This window comes from Symphalangus syndactylus, chromosome 15 (assembly GCF_028878055.3).
Source record: "Symphalangus syndactylus isolate Jambi chromosome 15, NHGRI_mSymSyn1-v2.1_pri, whole genome shotgun sequence".
Lineage (NCBI taxonomy): Eukaryota > Metazoa > Chordata > Mammalia > Primates > Hylobatidae > Symphalangus > Symphalangus syndactylus.
In genome coordinates this window covers 22,907,121-22,931,228 of record NC_072437.2, presented here as the reverse complement: position 1 = coordinate 22,931,228, position 24,108 = coordinate 22,907,121, and the positions used below count along the sequence as shown (strand labels likewise).

The following is a 24,108-nucleotide window of genomic DNA, read 5'->3' as shown; positions in this document are numbered from 1 at the left end:
AGGGGTGTGTGCCTGTGACTCTTGAAGCCCCAGTGGGCATGCTACAGTGCTCTTTTAGCTCTGCTATCTGCAGATACCTTAAGTGTTAACCAGCTCAGTGTCCTCTTGGCACCCAGGTATCCACACACGTACCCAGGTTCTTGTCTGGTGTCCAGGAAGAATCAGGTCACACATGGACTTGAAGGATGGTGAATGCAGGGATTTTACTGGGTGACAGAGGTGGCACTCAGTGGGATGGATGGGGGCTGGAAAGGGGATGGAGTAGGAAGATGATCTTCCCTTGGAGTTCAGCTGTCCCGTGGCCCATCTCCTCACTGACCGTCCCAAGCCAAACTCCTCTCAAAATTAAAACGCTCCTTCTCTTCTCTCCTTTTCTGGTGCACCACTCTTCTGTTTCTCTGCTCTTCTGTTCATTTGTCTGCTCACCTGCTTGTGGAGCCTAGGGTTTGGGGTTTATATGGGTACAGGATAGGGAGGTGTCATGGGCCAAAAGTGCAACATTTGGGTGCAAAAACAGGAATGCCTGTTCCCATTTATTGCCACAGGTTTCCAGGCTTGGGGGTGGGGCCTATGCCAGGGAACTGCCCTCTTCTGCCCAGTATTTCCCTATCTCCTGTCTGTATCAAAAAGAATTTCACGCCCGCTAAGATGGCGATGGCTAAGGCAGCAACGGCGGCGGCTGTTGCCGGCCCGGGACCCTAGGGACGGGGGCCGAGTAGCGCCTTCCCCGGGCCCCGTGAACCGGCTGCGGGTCGCCCTTGGGGGGCAGCGGCCGCAGCCCCCCACCCGGGCCCTCGGTCTGCCCTCCCGGCGCGTCCATGAACTCAGTGTTGCCGGCCGCCGCGCAGTACCGGAGCAGCAGCCCGGAGGACGCGCGCCGCCCGCCCAAGGCCCAGACCCCAACGGCCTGGGGCCCTCCGGAGCCAGCGGCCCCGCTCTTGGCTCTTCCGGGGCTGGCCAGAGTGAGCCAGACGAAGTGGACAAGTTCAAGGCCAAGTTCCTGACAGCCTGGAACAACGTCAAGTACGGTCGGGTGGTTAAAAGCCGGACCAGCTTTAGCAAGATCTCCAGCATCCATCTCTGTGGCTGCCGCTACCGTTTCGAGGGCAAGGGTGACATACAGCGTTTCCAGCGGGACTTTGTGTCCCGCCTGTGGCTCACATACCGCCGGGACTTCCCGCCCCTTCCTGGGGGCTGCCTGACCTCGGACTGTGGCTTGGGGTGCATGTTACGCAGCGGCCAGATGATGCTGGCACAGGGCCTGCTGCTGCATTTCCTGCCCAGAGACTGGACATGGGCCGAGGGCACGGGCCTGGGCCCCCCTGAGCTGTCAGGGTCAGCCTTTCCCAGCTGGTACCATGGGCCTGCCCGCTGGATGCCCCCACGCTGGGCCCAGGGTGCCCCTGAGGTGGAGCAGGAACGTCGGCACCGGCAGATTGTGTCCTGGTTCGCCGACCACCCCAGGGCCCCCTTTGGCCTACACGGGCCGGTGGAGCTTGGACAGAGCTCAGGCAAGAAGGCAGGTGACTGGTATGGGCCATCGCTGGTGACACACATCCTCAGGAAAGCCGTGGAGAGCTGCTCCGAGGTCACCAGCCTGGTGGTGTACGTTTCTCAGGACTGCACAGTGTACAAGGCGGATGTGGCACGCCTGGTGGCCAGGCCAGACCCCACAGCCGAGTGGAAGTCTGTGGTCATCCTGGTGCCCGTGCGACTGGGTGGCGAGACTCTCGACCCCGTGTATGTGCCCTGCATGAAGGAGCTCCTGTGCTGCCAGCTGTGCTTGGGCATCATGGGTGGGAAACCGCGACACTCACTGTACTTCGTTGGCTACCAAGATGACTTCCTGCCGTACCTAGACCCTCACTACTGCCAGCCCACTGTGGATGTCAGCCAGGCTGACTTCCCCCTGGAGTCCTTCCACTGCACCTCGCCCCACAAGATGGCCTTCGCCAAGATGGACCCAAGCTGTACTGTGGGCTTCTACGCTGGAGACAGGAAGGAGTTTGAGACACTCTGCCCAGAGCTGACCAGGGTCCTCAGCTCCTTCTCAGCCACGGAGCGGTACCCCATGTTCACCCTGGCCGAGAGCCATGCTCAGGACCACAGCCTGGACGACTTCTGCTCCCAGCTCTCCCAGCCCACACTCCAGCTCCCTTGCACAGGGCGGCTCCTCAGGGCCAAATGCCCCAGCTCTGAGGACTTTGTGTTTTTATAAAGGGACGGGATGAGGGGAAAGATGCAACACTATTTATTTTTTTATTTATGTCATGTCAGGTGTGGGATCTTGAGCTCTGGCAGTGATGATGGTACTTCCTGTTCTCAGTCCCTCAAGCCCAGCTGCAACCAGTCTGGGGCCATTCAGCCAGGGACAGAGCCCATGCGCCTGTCTCCCACCAGTGGGGCCCTCCTGGCAGGGGAGGGAGGGAGGACCTCGGGCACCTCCCTCAGGGCCTGACTCACGTACTGTAGTTTGCACTGGATGCCCGGGCCCTCCCTGTCCCAAAGCCCCCTTGGGGGAATTGTGGCTGCTGGGGGCCAATAAAGCTGTGTGACTTGAAAAAAAAAAAAAAAAAGAATTTCACTCTAAGCTATACAAGGTCTTTTTTTAGGCAATTCCTCTGAGCCACTCCTCTAAGGCCAAAGTCTGCTTCAGGAAGGCTAGGTCGGGACAAGCAGAAAATGGGACTGCCTCTCAAGGGACAAGGGCCATCTGATTCTTCTCTCTTCACTCACTCAAGGCCAAAGGCACCCACCACCACAACCTCCACAGCCCACTTCTTTCTACCCTGTTGGTAGTTTTATTTCAGGGCCCTCCTCACTCTGACCCTGCTCAGCATCCTCCTGAACCTTCCTGAAGACTGTTCTGAGCTTCAAATCTTAGGGACAAGAGGTTAGAGTCTTAGTCCCTTCTTTCTTAGAAGGTATAGAACTCCTCATACAAACTGTTGAAGGTTCACCCCAGTACTTTGCTTTCCAAACCATATGAGCTGGGAGGCCAATGAAGTGATTTCCCTCCCCAACTTAACCCCAGTAGTAACTCAAGTCTTCACCAAAGTAACATTTGTGGTCTCTACCAAAAGTAGCTGGCCAATATTTTAGCACCCAATTCACCAAGCACTGCTGAGTGTGCATACGTGGTTTACTCACCTCTATCATTCCCTGCTTACAGCTGAGAAAATCAAGACTCGGAAGTTAAGTAACTTGCCCAAGATCACTCAACTAGATTTTGAAACTAAGTTAATTGAATTTCACAGCCCAAGCTTGATCTAGGTGGTGACTCCATTCTCTAAGCATCCCTTCTTTGTTTCTTTTAATGAGGTCACAACAGTTGAATAATCGTGATGATGGAGCTTCGGAGGCTGCAACTTAGGGTAGCCCTGGCCCTACACCCTGAAAAAGGTTCATCTGCATTTTCTTTTTGTAGAGTGAAAGAAGATGCAAACAATGATTCCTATTTCAAATTTCTGATATGAAAAGAAATCTCTGGAATAAATCCTGCTGCTCTGGTTTTAAATTAATCTTGTATTGTCAGGAGACCATGAGTCTAAAATTGAGCACTTGGGGAGCCAGGGGTAATTTTTAGAATCACAGTGAATGACGGAGCAAACAGAGGCTCAAAGTCAGAGTCAGGCACATGTCTCTGATGAATGAGCTAGCAAAAAAATGTTGTTCTACTACAGTTCAAACCGCCAAAGTCAGACAAGGCTGTTTTTAGAATATATAAAGGTTCTGCTAAGTTCATCTCAAGTTCAGCAAGGTAAAAGAAGTGCTCCACTGGCAATACAATACAGAAGGAGGAGCTCCAACCTTGGAGGCAGAAAAGTGGGCTTCAATCCCAGCCTGGCCTTGGGCACAGTATCTAACTTCTCTGAAGCTCAGAAGCCTCATCTATAAGACGGAGACAATGGTGCATACCTTGTTGTAAAGAGTCAAAGAGATAACATATCCCCAGCCCCAGAAGAGTCCTGATACCTGGAAGACACTAAGTATTCAACATTCAGATGAATGATGGGATAAAGCCCCTGATATCAATCATAGACACACTCAGTGAAGGTTAGTTCCCTTCACTCAGTCAATGCCATGAGTGTGGTCAAGATCATCTGGGGGAGAATAAGGAATGAGACGCGAGGAGGAGGTGGCCTTCCAGGAGGTGGGTGGCAAGCAGGGGAGAGGGAGACAGGGGAGCCCAGAGGGAAGGGACTTATAGACAGGGAGATGTCCACAGTTAGATGCTAAAGATAAGTGCTGAAATATATCCAGATAAATCATGGATTAGGCAGTCATTGGGGACCCTGGTCAGGGTTCCAGCAGGAAACAGATGGAAGCTCCAAAGAGAGTTGAATGAGGAAACTATACGATGCTCTGAGCAGACTCAGAGGAAAGTGGCTGGGACGAAGTGCCCTGGGGTGGAAACAGCAGGAATCCACCACCACCCCTAGCCTGAAGGAGTGAGTTGGGCAGGTTCTCCAAGCCCCAGTGAGACCTGCATCCACAGGTGGCCATCAGTGGAGCTGGGGGCTTCAGAAGAGGAGGCAGCCACTGCCAACCCTGCCCTTCAGGAAGGGACAAGAAAGCAATACTGATAACTCTCTGCTCCCTCCCTCCCATCACCTCCCCCAACCCTGCCATCTTCCACTAGAAACCAGAAATCCAGGTAGCTGCTGTCTACAGAGGTTGGCCTCCTGGGGAACAGAGCATGGGGAGAAGGGTGAAGGTCAGCATATCCAGCCCCCTGGGTGAGAGCAGGCAGTTTGAGTAACAGGGTGGTTGGGATGGGTCGGGAGAAGGGACAGCAGGCCCTCTACTCATAGTGACTCCATCAACAGCTTGAATCCCTATATACACATCTGAAAAATAAAACACAACACAATGCCACTTCTTTTAAGATAGTCTACTATTCAGAATTCCCACAAAGTCTAACTGGCCTTCCCCCAACTGGTCCAAATTGAATTGTACTGCCTGCTGTCACATGGGGAGCTGCAAAGCCACACATTTCAAGACTGTCTAAAAACACCTCCATGGCTCTTATCAGATGGCAGCTAGCCACGGCACTACTTCTTTTAGAAACCGCAATTCCCAAATCTGAAAACGATTTGAGAAAGTACTACGAAAATGGCTATGTCTGCTCTGCTTCTCTCTCTGCGTCATCCTTGTGCAGAGAAAAGAACAATTTCAGCTCCTTTTGGGGATACAGATGTGCCCTGACCTACCTTCCCTCCCTGACTGGCCTGAGCTATCTTTGAAATTGGGTCTGCACTGGGGCCGGCGTGTCCTCAAAAGCCTGAGCGAACCGACCATCCATTAAGGACTGAGGTATTTGGCTTTTGCTTTTCCAGTCCCTCCCATCAAGCCTGTCCACTACCTCTGTCCATGCCCCTCCGACCCACACACACCTGCACACACACCTGCATGCACATCTGCACACATACACACACACACACAGACGCATTTCACAGCACAGTCTGCAGCCCTCTTCAATGTGGAAAGCATAAGTGCATCACTCCACCTGGGGCAGGAGCCAAACTTCCAGGTGAAACTAGAGCTGCAACTTCTTTCCCTTCTGGATGCCACAGAGCAGAAAGCAGACTCTTGGATCACAGATCCCAGTGTGGGAAGAGGACTTACAGTGCCTGGGCACCCTGATCAGTGCATAAACCCTCCACAGCCACTGCCCGGCTCATGGCAGCAATTCTGACAACCTCTTGCTTGGTCCGCTTTCCTCCAGAACTTGTGCTTTCTGAGACCTTCAGAATGTGAAGTGCAGTGGGGGAACGGGGAGGGAAGCAGGTTAAGACTCATCCTCCTCTTTAGGAATTCTACCAGTTAGCATATGGGCTGAGCCATATGGAAATGCTGTTATGCTTCAGTCAAAATGATGTCAAGATCCTCTTGTAGCTCCTAAGTGTGATGATTGGGTTTTCAGGCTCATATGTGAGATGTGCCTCCCTCAGATCTTGTTACGATGTTCGCACATTACCCATCTGATGTGAAAAAGAAGTGATGTTGAATGTTGGCATTCATATAATTCAACCTAAACCATAGAGAACCAATAGTCAAAGTGCCACACTCATGAATGGGTTGGAAAATGCCCAACAATATCACTAAGACAAGGCTGTCTGGGTAAACTGGACTAGAAAAGGGGTATAACTGAGGCCTAAGTGGAGTTTTCCATTGCCTTTCCCTAGAATGGATGATGACCATGGCTGCCAAGCACCTTTTCTGAGGCAGAGGGGGAAGGGCGGTCCTCCCCAGCCAAGGGAGGGCTCATCTAGGTGTACCGGTTGGGGACACCAAAAGAGATGCTGTGAGGCAGGGAGGGAGAAGGGTTGCCCCTTTTCCTCATTATGAATCCTAAAAAGTGGCCCCCCACACATTGTCCTGCATTAGCTTATGATGCAGACATTGTCTTAGTCCATCTATGCTGCTGTAACAAAATATCTGAGACTGGGTAATTTATAGAGAACAAAAATGTATTTTCTTACAGTCCTAGAGGCTGAGAAGTCCAAGATCAAGGCACCAGCATTCACTGTCTGGTGAGGGTCATCTTGCATATCAGAAGGTGAAAGAGCAAAAGGGATGATCTGTCTCTCTGGAGGCTCATTTATAAGGGTATTAATCCACCCCAAAAGATCCCACTTCTTTGCAATCTTTGCAGCACTACAAAGTAGATTGTGTTTCAACATGAATTTTGGAGGGGACATCAACATTTTAAACCATAGCACACATCAAAGTAAATCTGGAAGCACAACATGGTTGTGATGGTGAATTTTATGTGTCAATGTGACTGGGCCACAGGGTGTCCAGGTGAAATATGATTTTTGGCTGTGTCTGGGAGGGTGTTTCTTGATGAGATTAGCATTTGAATTGGTGTACTCAGTAAATTACATGGCGCTCCTTCATGTGAGTGAGCCTCACCCAATTCTTTGGAAACCTGAATAGAACAAATGTCAGAGGAAGGAAAAAACATTTGCCGCCCCCTTTTCTTGAGCTAGGACATCTCATCTCATCTTCTCCTGCCCACAGGCTGGGATTTATACCATTAGCTTCCCTAGTTGTCAGGCCTTTGGATGTCAGACTGAATTATACCATTGGCTTTCCCAGGTATCCAACTTGCAGACAACAGATAATGGGACTTCTTAGCCTCCATAATCATGTGAGTCAGTTCCTCATAACAAATCTCCTTTTAGATAGATAAATAGATGATGGATGGATGGGTGAAGGGATGGATAGATAGATAGATAGATAGATAGATAGATAGATAGATAGATAGAGTAGGGGTAGAGATAGAGATATCCCCCATTGGTTCTGTTTCTTTGAAGAACCATAACTAAGACAATGGTTCACCTGATGAGCACCCTAATATTTTGCTTGCTCAGGCTATTTGTGGCTCCCAATAACATATGCAGAACCGAGACATTCCCATAGTCCCCAGGGGAGACTCAGGAGGCAGCTAAATTCAAAGAATCATAGGGCCTGCCACATTGAAGGGAAAAATAATCAACACCAGAGGCTTGGGGTGGCCTCCTTTACCAGGAGCCAGGTGGACACTAATGCAGAAACCCAGAACTCACAGAGTACCAGCAAGAACCAAGGGAAGGACAGGTCATCCAAGGAGGGCTAGCAGGTTCTGCCTAGCCAGGAGGAAAGATAACACATTTTTACCCACCGAGATTATAGAACAGGCCTTGGCCAACATGCTGGAACCAGGAGAGGAAGAGAGCTATATGGAGCAGGGCCACCACAGTCAACCCTCAACATGAGACAAAGCTGTCTCCGCTGACTTGTAAACTCGTAAGAAAGAAATACACGTTTACTGGGGTATGCCATTGAGATCTTGAGGTTGTTCTGCAGCTACAGCTGACGAATACAAAGACAGAGTTTAATGTGACTTCATCATACCTTGTGACATTGTCTGTCAACATGAGCCACAAACACAGTATCAGAAATTAGAGGCCAGGTGCGGTAGCTCACGCCTGTAATCCCAGTAATTTGGAGGCCGAGGTGGGCGGATCACCTGAGGTCAAGAGTTTGAGACAAGCCTGGTCAACATAGTAAAAGCCCATCTGTACTAAAAATACAAAAATTAGCCAGAAACAGTGGTGCACACCTGTAGTCCCAGCTACTTGGGAGGCTGAGGCAGGAGAATCACTTGAACCCCAGAGGTGGAGGTTGCAGAGAGCCGAGATCACGTAACTGCACTCCACCTGGTCAACAGAGTGAGACTCTGTCTCAAAAAAAAAAAAAAAAAAAGAAATTAGAGTATATTTCATGATATCTCTAACCAGCCAAGTTGGCACTGTTGGTACAGGGGAAATGATACATCTGAATAATGGAAACAGACTATCAATCAAGAAAAATGATGAGACAAGTCTCAATCATTTTAGGAGGCTTATTTGCCAAAGTTAAGGATGCACACCCAGGAGACAGGTCTATGCCTTTCTCCGAGGGTGATTTTGAGGGCTCCAAATTTAAAGGGGAAATGGTAGGATATTAAGAAATACACAATTTTCATACAAGAGGGGTATAGGGAAAAATAGTCATTCATGCCTTTGTCTGGCTCGATTAATTTGCATTTTTTTGCATAAGATGACATAGACAAATGGGGCAGAGGAAAAATACAGGGAATCTGCATTTGACATAAGATAACATAGACAAAATGGGGCAGGGGAGCAATATGCATCTGCGTCTGGTGGGCCTGGGGTGACTGCACCTGTAAAGGGAAGCTATCATTTTACATTGCCATGGTGAAATCTTCACAGAAACACCTTAAAAGATCTTGCAGCTCACTAGGAATTTTCTTGTGGGCAAATTATGGGGGGAGGTGTGTAGCTTTTTATCTCGTAGCGATCCTATTTAGGAACAAAAAGGGGGAGGCAGGTTTGTGTGACCCGGCTCCCAGATTGACTTTTCCCTTTGGCTTAATGAGTTTGGGGTCCTAAGATTTAATTTCCTTTCACAAGACTACAAACAAAATTTCTTTGCTCCCCCACCACTGTCACAATAAAAATAAATCTGTGACAGGAACTTTAGCTTCACTAGAAAACAAATTAACAAAGGAAGAACAGCTATCTGAACTTCAAGCTCTTCCAAATGAAGGATGCTATTTTGGGGAAGCAGTTAGCTCAATGAAACCTCATTATATAAACTCACTTTGCAAACTCTTCCCAACCAGGCAATCTTGGTGATGATATGTGGTTTGGTCCAGAAATGAAAGCAAAGAAGTATTAATTTTTAACATGTAAGACCCATTTTTTAAAGTCTTAAGGACTGAAAAACCCTACAGTTTTAATGTCTTTCTCTATTTAATGAAACTTGATATGGGAACATTTCTAAGTGAGAAGAAAGAGCAAACATCTTTTAAATTTACTCTTTTTTAGTAAAGGTGGTAGCAACTGTACTTCATCAGGTTCTGGAATGTCTTTTCCAAATCTTAATAAAATGTAACATTGTCATAAGTTCAAATACAAGCAAGAAAACAAGTACATAGTAGGTTTATTAATAGTAGGTTGAATTTGAGATTACCTTTGGTTCAAAACTGTTTCAGAAACAAAAGGAGACAGGGAGATTGTAAATTCCAAAAGAACTGGAAACTCACAGTCAAACGCACCTTACTAAAATCCATTTTAAAGCTACTGAATCTCAGCAAATTACCTATTAAAGGCCGCAGTTTCACTTCTAATGAACAGAGGTTAAACCAGTTTTGACCACCACTATCTAATAATGTCTTCATATTTTACCTCCCTTGTAAGAAAGAATTGATTCATTCTTTATTCATTCAGCAAATATTTATGAATTGTTCATGTTCCACCATGAGTTCTTGTAAGTCCTGGAGGGAGTATTGACACGAATAGTGCACATTTCTTTCCTCAAAGAGCTCATAGTGGGGGAGCCAGATAAGACAACTGACAACCCCAAGAGAATACCAGCAGATTGTCATCTATGAGCACACAGATGAGGAGAGCAGACCCAGCCAGCAGGGTCAGGAGAGGCCACTCAGAGGGACTGAGACATTGGAACTCAGGCCTGAAGGACGATGGCAGGAAGCCCAACAGGAGAGGGCATTTCAGGGAAAGGGAACAATATTATGTTTGAAGGCAAGGCAGGGAGAGCTTGGAGTATTTGGGGAATGACAAGTGTTTCAATATGTATGAATTTGGCAATGGGGAAGATGAGGCTGAAAAATTATTCAGGGCCAAATCAAGAATCCCCATGCACGAGAAAGACAGCTCAAAGAATGACTTCTTTTTTTTTTTTTTTTTTTTTTTTTTTTTGACAGAGTCTCACTCTGTCACCCAGGCTGGAGTGCAGTTTACAATTTCGGCTCACTGCAACTTCTGCCTCCCAGGTACAAGCGATTCTCCTGTTTCAGCCTCCCAAGTAGATGGGACTACAGACAGGCACCACCATGCCTGGCTAATTTTTTTTTTTTTTTTTTTTTTGGCATATTTAGTAGTGATTGGGTTTCGCCATGTTAGCCAGCTGGTCTCGAACTCCTGGCCTCATGTGATCCACCTGCCTCGGCCTCCCAAAGTGCTGGGATTACGGGCATCAGCCACCACCCCCAGCCTCAGAGAATGACTTTTGAAGGAGATAAATACCAGCGTTGAGCCAATAGAGAGCAGAATTTAATTATGATTCTGCAAATCCACATTTAAGGTCATGGCGTCCATAGTACTATTACTCTAAAAAAAATTTTTTTTTTTAAATCAAGATTCAGAAGGAAGTGCTACAGATGTTACTTTGGGCAACCTGATTCCATCAACTGGTTCTAATTAAACCAACACCTGCATTTTACACAGGAATGGACTTTTCAGGAATAAGGATCCACCTTTTCTCAAAGAATAATAAAATAATAGCACTCATTTGCTGTGGACAAAGGGTGCAGTAATGTGGAGCCAAACTGCAGAGGAAGTTTGTAGAGAAAAGGGAGGTCATGGTTTTTAGGCTGAGCGGACAGGTAAAAATTGTCTTCAAGGTTATAAAATTAGCAAATTGCAAAGCCAGGATCCAAAGCCAGTTCTCCTGGTTCCAAACCCAATGTTCTTCTTGTTGTCTTCTTCTTGCTGAAGAAGCAGCTTAGCTGACAGTTCACTGGCCTTAAGTCAGATAAGTTCAAGTTCTAATTCTGCCACTTTTAAATTTCCTTGTTAGCCTCTTCATGAGACTCAGCCTCCTCGTGAATAAAATGAAGGGGTTTGGGCCCGGATCTGTGCTTACACCACTTGCCTAGAGATCCACACATGTCTGGGTTAGCAGTTAGGTATTATCACCTCTGATTGTGGACATATTTGCCTCCCACCCCTACTCCTTGAGAGATATAAAAGAGAAGCCTCCAGATGGTCCAAAAATGCTGTGTGTTCACGGGCACATGGTGGCCCCAGCCTCAGCTGCCACAGTTCCACATAGGTTTCACTAGGAAAAAAGAGTTCATTGCTTAAAAAGGAAGAAGAAATAAACAAGTTTGTCAAACACTGGCATGTATGAGCACTAAGATCATTTCCAGCTAAAAATAATCAATCTTCTAATGTTGGGATGATAAAGGAAACTTAGATGATTAAATATGAGATAACTCTTACTGAGTGCTACATGCCTGGCACCATGCTAAGAGCTTCATATGTATTAATTTATTTTCTTTTTTTTTTTTTTTTTGAGACAGAGTCTGTCTGCCTGTCGCCCAGGCTGGAGTGCAGTGGCATAATCTCGGCTCACCACAACCTCTGCCTCCCAGGTTCAAGTGATTCTCCTGGCTTAGCCTCCCAAGCAGCTGGGATTACAGGCATGTGCCAACACACTTGGCTCATTTTTGTATTTTTAGTAGAGACAGGGTTTCGCCATGTTGGCCAGGCTGGTCTCAAACTCCTGACCTCAAGTGATCCACCCACCTCAGCCTCCCAAAGTGCTGGGATTACAGGCATGAGCAACCGCACCTGGCCAATTCATCTTATCTTTACAACAGTCTTGGAGGTAGCTACCATATCCATTTTACAGATGAGAAAACAAAGGTGCAGAGAAACTTAACCACTTCCCTGAGACAACCCAGTTAATAAGGGTGAGAGCTGGGACTGGAACCCAGGTATTCTCACTCCCATCAGAATACACTAAACGTGGCCCTCACAATTTACTCAGGCAACCATCACATCCTAAACAAAATGTGTTAAGCTTTTATTCACCAAGCACACTCTCAAGTAAATGTGACTTTGTAGAACTTCAGAGTCAGGTCACCTTAAGTCCATTCTGTTTTCTTAACTAAATCCTTTTCCAATCCACAACTTGAAATAACCTTCTGGAAGGAAACAAGCCAAGTTTTTTGTTTATTCACATGCATAGATCCACCACTGATCAACAACTTGGAGCCTACAATGATAATGACGTTTAAACATTCAGGATGTGTAAAGCATCATGACAGATACAGGTCATGAGTCATCTCATTGAACCTCACAAGACTCATATGAGGCAGGTCCTAGTAACAGAACTCTTTGGTTGCAAGAAAGAAACACCAACCAGCATAAGCAGGAATGAGGCTGCAAGACTGCTTCCCAGAACCCGGGAGAAGGAAACCAGCAGAGCCTCTGGAAACAGTGACAAACAGAAACTAGGAGAAACTCCCCAGCTCTAGTCTGCGCTTCTCCAGAGAGGACAGGGGATGTTGGGAGGAAGTAAAGGCACAACACTATGTGAGAACTCAGGAGTTCAGCTGTGGCTGAAGTGACGCATGTGTGCCTGTGTGTGCAGGATGGGTGGAACGGTAAGCTGGTGAGATCAGAGGACAAATTACAAAGAACTTTATAATTTGTAATTAATAAATTATAATTTCAGTTAATTTATAAATTGTAATTAATAACTGTATATATATATATATATATATATATATATATCTTTTTTTTTTTTTTTGAGACAGAGTCTCGCTCTGTCGCCCAGGCTGGAGTGTAGTGGCGGGATCTCGGCTCACTGCAAGCTCCGCCTCCCGGGTTCATGCCATTCTCCTGCCTCAGCCTCCCAAGTAGCTGGGACTACAGGCGCCCACCACCACACCTGGCTAATTCTTTGTATTTTTAGTAGAGATGGGGTTTCACTGTGTATTGTATTTTTAAAGTATGATTGTGACATACTTAAATATTTTTGGAAGGTTCCCCCTAAGCATGTACACACACACACAGACACACACATACACACATGTAAATCATGAATAACATTTGTTTAAAACTACCTCTATGCCAGGCACTAAGTGCTATTCATATTACTTAATCTTCATAATCACCCTATGAGGGGATTATATTACCCTTCTTAATCCACATTGTCTTAGTTCAGGTTGCTGCAACAAAATAACAGACTGGCTAACTTATAAACAATGGAAATCTATTGCTCATAGTTCTGGAGGCTGGGAAGTCCAAGATCAAGGTGCTAGCAGATTCATTGTCTAATGAAGATTCACTCTCTGCCTTATAGTTGGCACCTTCTTTCTGTGTCCTCACATGATGGAAAAGAGACACAAGCTCCTTCAGCCTATTTTATAAGGTCACTAATCCCATTCAGGAGCACAGAACCCTCGTGATCCTATCCATTCCTGAAGTCCCTACCTTTTAATACCACCACACTGGGGATTAGGTTTCAACCTAAAAATTTTGTGCAGGCCCAAATATTCAGATTGTAGCACACATTTTACAGGTGAAAAAAAATCAAAAGTTCAGAGTAATTAATAACTTGCCCAGAGCACACAGTTACTGCATAGTGGAGCTCAGATTCCAACCCAGGCAGCCTGACATTAGTTTCACGCCTACTGTCTGCATCACTTGGATGAGGAAATGAAAATGCTACAACATGCTAAGAAGCCAAAGACGTCTTAGCAAGGAATCGGAATGTCGAGACAGCTGGTTAGTAAGGCTCGTCATCATTATCAAAACTCACATTTGTATTGCACTTTATAACTTTAAAGTGTGCTCACATCTGTCTCATTTGGTTCCCTTGACCTTATGACGTGAGAACAACATGGTAGTTTAGGATGAGTTCTGTACCCTGCTTTCCCTCAAGCCAGTGCAGTAGGCTGCATAATCGAGCCTCCGCACTGCCAGCAAGCATCCAGGAGAAGCATCACCTGCCCATGCTCAGTGACATTCTGTGGAAGGTTCAGCCCTTCCACTAGAAAGTGCAAGAGCACTTCCAAGAGCAAGAGACAGTGCACTGTCTCTGGGCTTTGTTCAGCTCACTTATGCTTAATTCTCACCCAAACCCTATGAGACTTTTGGAATTCTGAAATTTATCCAGAGGCCAAAGTGATAGAAATGAGCCTAGGTTCCCAAACTCTCCTCCAGAAAGGCCAGGCCTCTGGCTCCATCGGGCATTGGAATTCCAGGAGCCACCATGCTAAAGGTCACCCCTGGCCTGCCCCCATCCTGAGCTCTGGATCATTCTGAAGAGACGTCCTGAGATGAAGCAGATGAGAACCCATGGACAGTGTGGGAAAATCCTATGTTGTATGGAGACTTGGAACAGCAATCTGAAACAATGATGCAAAGAAGGAGGCCAGGGAGTGAGAGGTAGGCAAGGAGAGTCTGCAAGGAGAACCAGGAGCTGGGGCTGGGAACCTTCTAAGCACATGGACAATGGGATGGGTAGAGCCATTCTGTGGTTCGTCAGAGTTCTGGAATCATCAACCTTGGCTAGAAATCCTGCTTTATCACCTACTGGGTGTATGATAGTGGGCAAGTTACATAGCCTTGTATCAGATTCCTGTTCTGTAAAATAGAGATGATGCTTACTTCCAGAGCTTATACTGGGAAAGAAATGAAAACCATATTCAAAGGACCAAACATACTTAACTGGCACATCACACTTCATTATTGATCATTTCCATGATATTAAAACATTCCCTCAGGCTGTGCATCTGCATTTCTCCTCTTTATGGACAATAATAAGCCAGCAGGAAAACAGGAGGTAACCCTCATGATCAACAAGAGGGAAATCGTTAAGTAAACTAGTTGTCTTAGTGACACCAAACTCAGGGGAATATTAAGAAGCCATTTTAAAGGATAAATATAAAGGACATAACCTTTTAAATGATTAGTTTAAAAAGACACAAAATTCTAAATGTACTCTCATTATAATTATGTAAACATATGGGCCTTACTGGAAAGACACGTGGAAAACTAAAAATAGAGTAATACATTTATGTATTTTTTAAAAATATTCATAGCATCGGGCATTGCGGCAAATGCCTGTAGTCCCAGCTACTCTAGAGATGGAGGTGGAGGGAATAACTTGAGCCCAGGAGTTTAAGACCTGCCTGGGCAACATAGCAAGACCTAGTCTCAAAATACATGCATATATCTCTATATATGTATTTATTTAATATATTTATCTTAATATATTTATGCAAATATGTTATATGTTTTTATTAGAATAATATATATTTTATGTATTTTATAAATATAAGATATATATTTATAAATATAAAAATATATATATAAATAAATGTATGTGGTGCTCAACATCATTAGTTATTGGGGAAATACAAAGTAAAACTACTGTAAGATACCACTACACATCTACCAGGACACCTAAAATTGAAGGACAGATAAAACCAAGTGTTGACAAAGATGAGGAGCAACTGGAACTCTTACATTCTGTGGAAGGTTCAGCCCTTCCACTAGTTTGAAAACCATTTGGTAGTAGCTGCCAAGCCAAATGGAGTTATTCCCTATGACCTGGCATTTTCATTCTTGGGTGTAATCCCAACAGAATTGAGTGGTTATATTTACTAAAAGATAAGTTTAAGAACATTCATAGAAGCGTTACTCAAAATAGTTCCCAAACCAGAAACAACCTTTGTCCATCTACAGGAGAATGGATAAATAAATGTAGTATATTCATACAATGGAACACTACACAGCAATGGAAAAGTACACATTACTGCTATAGACAAGGAAGAATCTCACAGATAAAATGTTGAGCAAAAGAAACCAGCACAAAAAAGCTCAAAACAGGCAAAAGTAATCTGTGGGGCTAAAGAGAAGCCAGAGAAGTGGGTGTTTTGTGAGGGAGCATTGACTGAGAGGCAGTATGAGCCTTCTGGGGTACTGAAAGTATTCCAAATGTAATTTGAATGATGGTTACACAAGTGTATATAATTAATTGAGCTAATGCCTTAAGTAAGATTTATGTACTTTGCTGTACATGAGTCATACTTCAACTCAAAAAGCAGAAAATTTTTAATATTAGTATTAAGATTTCTAAAAATTCAAATCAGGCAAAACTTTAAGATAAAATCTGATTTTCTTTCCTATCTCTATTCCCTTGAAGGTTTTAGTTTGGAGAATTACCTGATGTACTCATTGAGAATACATTTCTAAGACAAAAACAGTTAGACATTTTTAAAATATGATGCAAAGCATAATGCAGTTAAATCTATTTTTGGTGTCTGTTTTTCATTTTTGTTGTGTAACATTGAAAAGTCTTTTCCTTTCCAGATCCCTCTGAGCTACAGTTTGGCCACTTATAAAAAGGTTGAGAATTTTCCCTGCCTCATTTGAGCCATAAGAATTTATGAACGAAACCAAAAAGGTTAAGAATTTTCCCTGCCTCATTTGGGCCGTAAGAATTTATGAACGAAACCCTGCCGGCACTTAAAAATATTGAACATTCTTAAATATTTTAAATGCTTCATATGGTATTCCACTCTAGATGAGCCCATGCACTAGATGTATCTGTGGGACCCTTTATATTTAGCCAGATCCCTTTTCTTGCAAACATTTCTCCTTATTTAACTTCTGTCTTTTGAATATATACTGTATTCTGAAACATAAATGTTTAAAATAAAGTTTCTAACAATTTATTCAAGTCACTGATATATCTTTAGTGGTTTCTTGAGCTTGAGCTTCACTCCTGGAATGAAATTTATGTTGAATGCTGTTTTCATCTGTCTGGAATGCTACAACAAAATGCCATAAACTGAAAGGCTTATAAAAAACAAAAATTTGGCCAGGCGCGGTGGCTCAAGCCTGTAATCCCAGCACTTTGGGAGGCCGAGGCAGGCGGATCACGAGGTCAGGAGATCGAGACCATCCTGGCTAACACGGTGAAACCCCGTCTCTACTAAAAATACAAAAAATTAGCCGGGCGTATTGGTGGGCGCCTGTAGTCCCAGCTACTCGGGAGGCTGAGGCAGGAGAATGGCGTGAACCCGGGAGGCGGAGCTTGCAGTGAGCCGAGATTGCACCACTGCACTCCAGCCTGGGAGACAGAGAAAGACTCTGTCTCAAAAAAAAAAAAAAAAAAAAAAAAATTTATTTCTCACATACAGAGGTTGTGAAGTCCAAAGTCAAGGAACCAGTAGATTTTAAGCTTGGTGAAGGTCTGTTTCCTGGTTCATAGATGGTGTCTCCTCTCTGCATCTTCACATGGTGGAGGGGGCCCAGCTCTCTGGGGCCTCTTTTATAAAGGCAATAATCTCATTATAAAGGCTCTACCCTCATGACCTAATCACCTCCCAAAAGTCCCACCTTCTAATACCATCATCTTGGGTGTTAGAACTTCAACATAGGAATTTTCAGGGGTCTCAAACATTCAGATTATAGCAAATGGAGTTCCAAAGAGATACCTCAAATTTCAAATTGTAGATTGTTATTACCTGTGCAGTTTATTTTTTATTGTATTGTATTTTCTGCCTTTTTAATAAAAGCCATTTAACTGGGGTGAGATGGTATCTCATTGTAGTTTTGATCTGCATTTCCCTGATGATTAGTGATATTGAACATTTCTTCATATACCTTTTGGCCATTTGTATGTCTTCTTTTGAAAAATGTCTGTTTGGATCTTTTGCCCATTTTTACATTAGATTATTTGGCATTTTTGCTATTGAGTTGTTTGAGTTCCTTCTATATTCTGGTTATTAATCCCTAGACAGATGTGTAGTTTGCAAATATTTTCTCCTATTCTGTGGTGTATTAGTCTGTTTTCACACTGCTATAAAGATACTATCCAAGACTGGGTAATTTATAAACAAAAGAGGTTTAATTGACTCGCAGTTCCACATCGTTGGAGAGGTCTCAGGAAACTTACAATTATGGAGGAAGGAGAAGCTGGCACATCTTACATGGCAGCAGGCAACAGAGACAGTGTGAGAGAGGAACTCTCAAACACAAAACCATCAGATCACGTGAGAACCGTCAAACACGTATAAAATTATCAGATCTAATGAGAACTGTCAAACACTTATAAAACCATCAGACCTCATGAGAACTCACTCACTAAACAGTATGGGGGAAATGGCCCCCATGATCCAATCGCCTCCCACCAGGTTCCTCCCTCAACACCTGGGGATTACAATTCAAGATCAGATTTGGGCAGGGACACAAAGCCAAACCATATCACATGGGTTGTCTTTTTACTTTATTGATTGTTTCCTTTGCCGTATAGAAGTTCTTTAGCTTGATGTAATCCCATTTGCCTATTTTTGTTTGGTTGTCTCTGCTGTTGAGATCTTGCACAAAGAATATTTTCCCAGACTAATGTCTGAGACCATTTCCTCAATGTTTTCTTCTAGTAGTTTCACAGTTTCCTGTCTTAGATTTAAATATTTAACTCATTTTTGGGCTGGGTGCAGCCCACTGCACACTGTTCACACCTGTAATCCTAGCACTTTGGGAGGCCAATGTGGTAGGATCACTTGAGCCCAGGAGTTCAAGACCAGCCTGGACAACACAGTGAAACCCCATCTCTACTAAAATGCAAAAAAAATTAGCCAGGCATGGCGGTGGGCACCTGTAGTCCCAGCTACTCGGGAGGTTGAGGCAGGAGAATCACTTGAACCCTGGAGGTGGAAGGTGCAGTGAGCCAAGGTCACACCACTGCACTCCAGCCTGAGCAACAGAGCGAGATTCTGTCTCCAAAAAATAAATAATAATAATAATAAATATTTAACTCCTTTTTAATTGATTTTTTTATATAGTGAGATGAGGTCTAGTTTCATTATTCTGCATATGGAAATCCAGTTTTCCCAGCCCCACTTATTAAAGAGACTGTCCTTTCCCCCATTGTATATTCTGGGCACCTCTGTGAAAAATGAGTTGGCTATAAGTGTGTGGATTTATATCTGGGTTCTCTATTCTGTTACATTTGTCTATGTGTCAGATTTTATGCCAGTACTATGCTGATTTGGTTACTATAACTTTGTAGTATATTTTGAAGTCAGGTAATATGATGCCTCTAGCTTTATTCTTTTTGCTCAGAGTTGTTTTGGCTATTCAAGGTCTTTTGTGGTTCCATATAAATTTTAGGATTGTTTTTTCTATTTCTGTGAAGAAGATCATTGGTGGTTAGATAGGGATTGCATTGAATCTGTAAATTGTATTGGGTAGAATTGTCATTTTAATAATATTAAATCTTCCAATCCATGAGCATGGAATATATTCCCAGTTTTCATGTGTCCTCTTCAATTTCTTTCATCAATATTTGATGATTTTCCTTGTATAGATTTTTCATTTCTTTGGTTAAATTCATTGCTAGATATTGTGCAGTTTAGATAGCTTAATGGATTTGATAAGAAGCCTGTCTTGTTACCACATCATTATGTACTATGGACTTGCCCCTTCAGGGTCTCCCCAGAACGTTCTCAAGCCCAGGAATCCCTTTCAGAATCCAGCTCCACCATTCCAGGAAGGGGGAAGAGTGAAGAAGCCTCACTTCTGCAGATGTTCTCTGCCGATTTGGGGGTGGGTATGTGCATACTGACTGCAGTGACCTCACCCACAGATGGGCTAACCAAGCTGTAACAGTTTATTAGATACTAGAATGGTTCCATGAATATGTCATTTCTTTAGTAAATTCAATTTACATTATCATCTGTCTACAAGATAAAGAATACTTTATGTGCCTCCTGGGTTCAAGCGATTCTCATGCCTTATCCTCCGTAGTAGCTGGGATTACAGTGACCAGTTTTCTTAATGAAGTATTTTTCCCACTGGGGAAAAGAAAACCAAGAAAGCTTTCCCTCCACAACTGTTGGGGAGGGCGCTCATGTTCTGGCCTTTCTCCACTTTCCTACCTGGCATTCGTCATTCTTGGAACCTCCCGCCCCTTCTTCTGCGTCACTGCTGTTTCTGTGCGCATTATAAGCTTGCAGTTAATTCACCATATGAACTAAAGTCAGAATAATGACATATGGAATTTCAGGCTGATTTGCTGTACAAAGAGATCTAAGCATATGCCTCTTGAGAACAGGCATTGCTGTTACACAGTACTGTGAACACATCCATACTGGATTAATTTGGAATTTGCAAAGTTTAAAAAAAAATCAGACCTCTCAATAACTATGACCATGATTATAAAAGTCAGACCACCAGACTATGAGTCTGTATCCAAGGAATGGTACTGAAGATTTTCAACCCCACTGAGCCTCTTATACAGATGGCTAACAGAGTCTGGGCTGAAGAAGAGATGTATACATTATCTTTTTCTGTAGGTTTCTCCTTAGACACCACCTGGGCAGCTGACCTATTTCATTGTCAGAAGCAATGACATGAGTCTCATATGTGATATTTTTCCAACAACTTTAAGCTTCATAATAAATAATTTTGAAAACCTGCAGCTCAGCACTTGGCATTTCACCAGAACTTTCCCAACTCCCAAAAGGCAAATCTGTTATTCTATTCCACCATGGAGTGCCTCGTTTATCTTTCCCAGGAGAAAATGTAAAATAAAATAAAATAAAATAAAAACCTAGAGAATTTGGTTTGGAGGATATATAATGAACAGATAAAATGATCCTAGAACAATAGTCCCTTATAAAAGTTATATCAGGCCTAGATTCTTCTAGGAATATATGTATATAAATAATAATAATCTAGTATCCGAATTTTTATTCCCTTTGAACTCATTAGTAGATTTCTCAAATACCAGGTAAGAGAGAGCAACCCAGATAAAATAGACAAACAAAAGACAGCATGTATTTTAGAATAATTACAGAATCCTGAGCATAAATATCCTAGTGTTGCTAATATCATACTTTCTAACCAACAGAGGACATAAAGATTTAATGCTGTCTTTATAGCACATGAAAAATTTATTTTTGCTTACTGAGGAAAGAAGTATAAAAATTGATTTGATACAGTCCATTTAAAAAAAAAAGATAAATCTTTACTATGGAGGAAAAGAATCTCAATGTTTGGTCATATTTACATATGTTGAGTTCTAGAAGTATAGATTTAGACTGACATTGAATGGCCAGATTTATTTCTGTAAGGCGAATCTGGAAAACCTCTCTACAAATGTAAACCATCAGGGAAATGGGTGGCATCAGGTCTGACAGGGGCTTGTTGATTTTAAATATGGCACATGTTATTTTAACCAAAATTTAAAATGCTATCAAAATGTTTTAAAATGTTCAAATCAAAAGTGAATTATTATTTCCAGGCTGAGCACAGTGGCTCATGCCTGTAATGCCAGCACTTTGGGAAGCTGAGGCAGACGGATCACCTGAGGTCAGTGGTTTGAGACCAGCCTGGCCAACGTGGTGAAACCTCGTCTCTACTAAAAATACAAAAATTAGCCAGGTGCATATCTGTAATCTCAGCTACTCAGGAGGCTGAGGCAGGAGAACTGTTTGAACTCAGGAGGCAGAGATTTCAGTAAACAAAGATCGCACCACTGCACTCCAGCCCAGGCAACAGAGCGAGACTCTGTCTTAAAAAAAAAAAGAAAGAAAGAAATTATTATCATTCCCGGTTAGGCCTACAAAATGGGATGCAATAATCACCTCTATCTGCTTGTCAAATGCAGCTGTTATATCCAGCTGTGGTGGCAAAGAGTCTTCCCTTATAAGTGTTTGAAAGCATCCCCTGAGATGAACCAGCTCACTCAGACCTTGGCCAGTCAAACAGCTACTCAATTGCTTAAAGTGGCCAACTACATTCAGGCACAGAGCAAGAAAAGCAGAGAGTTGCCAGAAAAGGGGTATCCCCACTGAGACTGCCAGTCCTTTAAGCAGGTGTTTATAAAGTCACCACCTTGGTGGAGAACAAGAAGGCTCACCTGGGGATGACTGCACATGTGTGGATTCCACTGAGCTGTTGTTCTTCCTGCTGCCTTGGGCTCTAAAATGGGAGTTTCCTAGTTCATTATCAAGGGAAAAGCCAGACTGGTGGGATGTTTCGTCCACAGAAAGACATGCACCACCATTGCCTTTACATAGGTTAACTCAGAAGACAAAGGAGGCCTAGCTAAGCTGGTGGAAACTACCAGGACCAATTACAATGACAGATCTGACAAGATCTGCTATCATTGGGTATAACATTCTATCAAATTTATGGCTCTCATTGCTAAGCTCAAAAAGCAAGGCTAAAGAACTTGTCACAAAACTGGGATAAAGATTTAATATTACCTTTACTGTACATAAAAATAAACATTAACCTTCAAACATATTAATCTCATTAAAATACCTTTATTCTCCAAATTTGCATGGTACTATAGCCTAGAACACACAGACTCATTTACTATTTACAGCTCATGATCTCCCCAAGCCAATGAAATATTCTTTGTCCCTCTACCTTATATTTTAATTTCTTGGGTGCCTGTCCTCGCTTTCCTAATAGATAGACTGCAAGCTTATAGAAGAAAAGAAGTGTATGTTTCTTCTCCTTGGACTGAGTTCATTTAGGTCTAAGATCATTTTGTTGTTGTTGTTTACATTCTTACAGCTCCCAGCACAGTTCTGCACATGTGGAAACAGTACAGAGGCCAATGAGCAATGCACAATAGGGCCCCTGGGAACTCAACCGTGCACCCACATCTACAGCACATATCAGTCTCTCCGCTTCTGGGGATTATCTACACACTACAAGTGGTAAATTGGTTAGTAGTTACCAATTCTGTCACAATCGAATGTTTGTACTCCTCTGAAATTCATGTTGAAACTTAATTTCCAATGTAATAATATTAAGACCTAGAGCCTTGAGGAGGTGATTTGGTCATGAGGGCATCTCCCTCTTGAGTGGGATTAAGGCATTTATCAAAGAAGCTTCACCAGGATCCAGCCCTTTTTGCCCCTGCACCTTCTGCCATATGAGGACACAGTCACAAGGTGCCATCATGGAAGCAGAGAGCGCAGCCGCCACTAGACACCAAGTCTGCTGGCACCTTGATCTTGGATTTCCCACCTCCAGAACTGTAAGAAATAAATTTCTGTTCTTTATGAATGACCCAGCCTCTGGTATTTTGTTATAGCAGTACAAATGGACAAACACATACAAAATATCAGAGCCTGGGTAATTTATAAAGAACAGAAATTTATAACTATGGATAAAAGTCAATATAACACTAGCCCGTGCTGTGGTAACAAATAGACACCCAAATCTCACTGGGGTATCACAGTAAAAGTCTCCTTCCACTATTCACAATATGTCTAGTGCAGGTAAAGAGCTCTCCAGGGATGTTTTTTTGATGCAATGACTCAAAGATAGAGGCTGCTTCTGTTGTGTGGCTCCTCCATGTCAAAATGGTCACACCAAACAAGAAGATGATGAAAAGCCTATGCTTGTTTTTAACTGTCTCAGTCCAAAAGTGACAAAAATTCATTTTTCTCATGGCACATCAGCCTGATCTAGATACATGGCCCCAGTTCAACTATGACGGAATGAAGAACTAGGGGAGCCCATGGAATATTTAGTGAACACTACTGTCTCAAGCATACAACCAATTGTTTTTTTTGAGACAGAATCTCACTTTGTTGCCCAGGCTGGAGTGCAGTGGCTTGATCTCAGCTCACTACAACCTCCGCCTCCTAGGTTCAAGTAATTCTCCTTCCTCAGCCTCCCAAGTAGTTGGGATTACAGGCGTGCGCCACCATATCTGGCTAATTTTTGTATTTTTAGTAGAGACAGGGTTTCACCATGCTGGCCAGGCTGGTCTTGAACTCCTGACCTCAAGTAATCTGCCCACCTTGGCCTCTCAAAGTGCTGGGATTATAGGCATGAGCCACCATGCCCAGCCACAACCAAATTTTTTTAATGGAACCAGGGGACCAGTTACAGAATGCCATTTGTATAGTGATACAGCTGTACCAACAAGGCACATAACAATATATTTTATTGTGTAAATTAATTAAGAGCTCCATAT

The 24,108-nt window shown here is 43.6% G+C and overlaps 1 protein-coding gene and 1 non-coding gene across 2 annotated transcripts; both read left to right on the top strand.

Annotated features, from left to right (window-relative positions):
• The first annotated feature begins 918 nt into the window (after nucleotides 1–918).
• On the top strand, nucleotides 919–3,521 carry LOC129464168 (cysteine protease ATG4D-like). The gene has a single exon (XM_055245256.2). It carries the CDS (start codon nucleotides 1,226–1,228, stop codon nucleotides 2,216–2,218), a length of 993 nt encoding a protein of 330 aa, XP_055101231.2. The 5' UTR covers nucleotides 919–1,225; the 3' UTR covers nucleotides 2,219–3,521.
• Nucleotides 3,522–5,886: 2,365 nt separating this feature from the next.
• On the top strand, nucleotides 5,887–5,990 carry LOC129464271 (small nucleolar RNA U13). The gene has a single exon (XR_008651510.2). It is a non-coding gene; the product is annotated as a small nucleolar RNA U13 (small nucleolar RNA).
• Nucleotides 5,991–24,108: the final 18,118 nt, after the last annotated feature.

Coding starts and splice junctions, on each gene's coding strand:
- LOC129464168 (XM_055245256.2), top strand. CDS start 1,226: ATGTTACGCAGCGGCCAGATGATGCTGGCACAGGGCCTGCTGCTGCAT.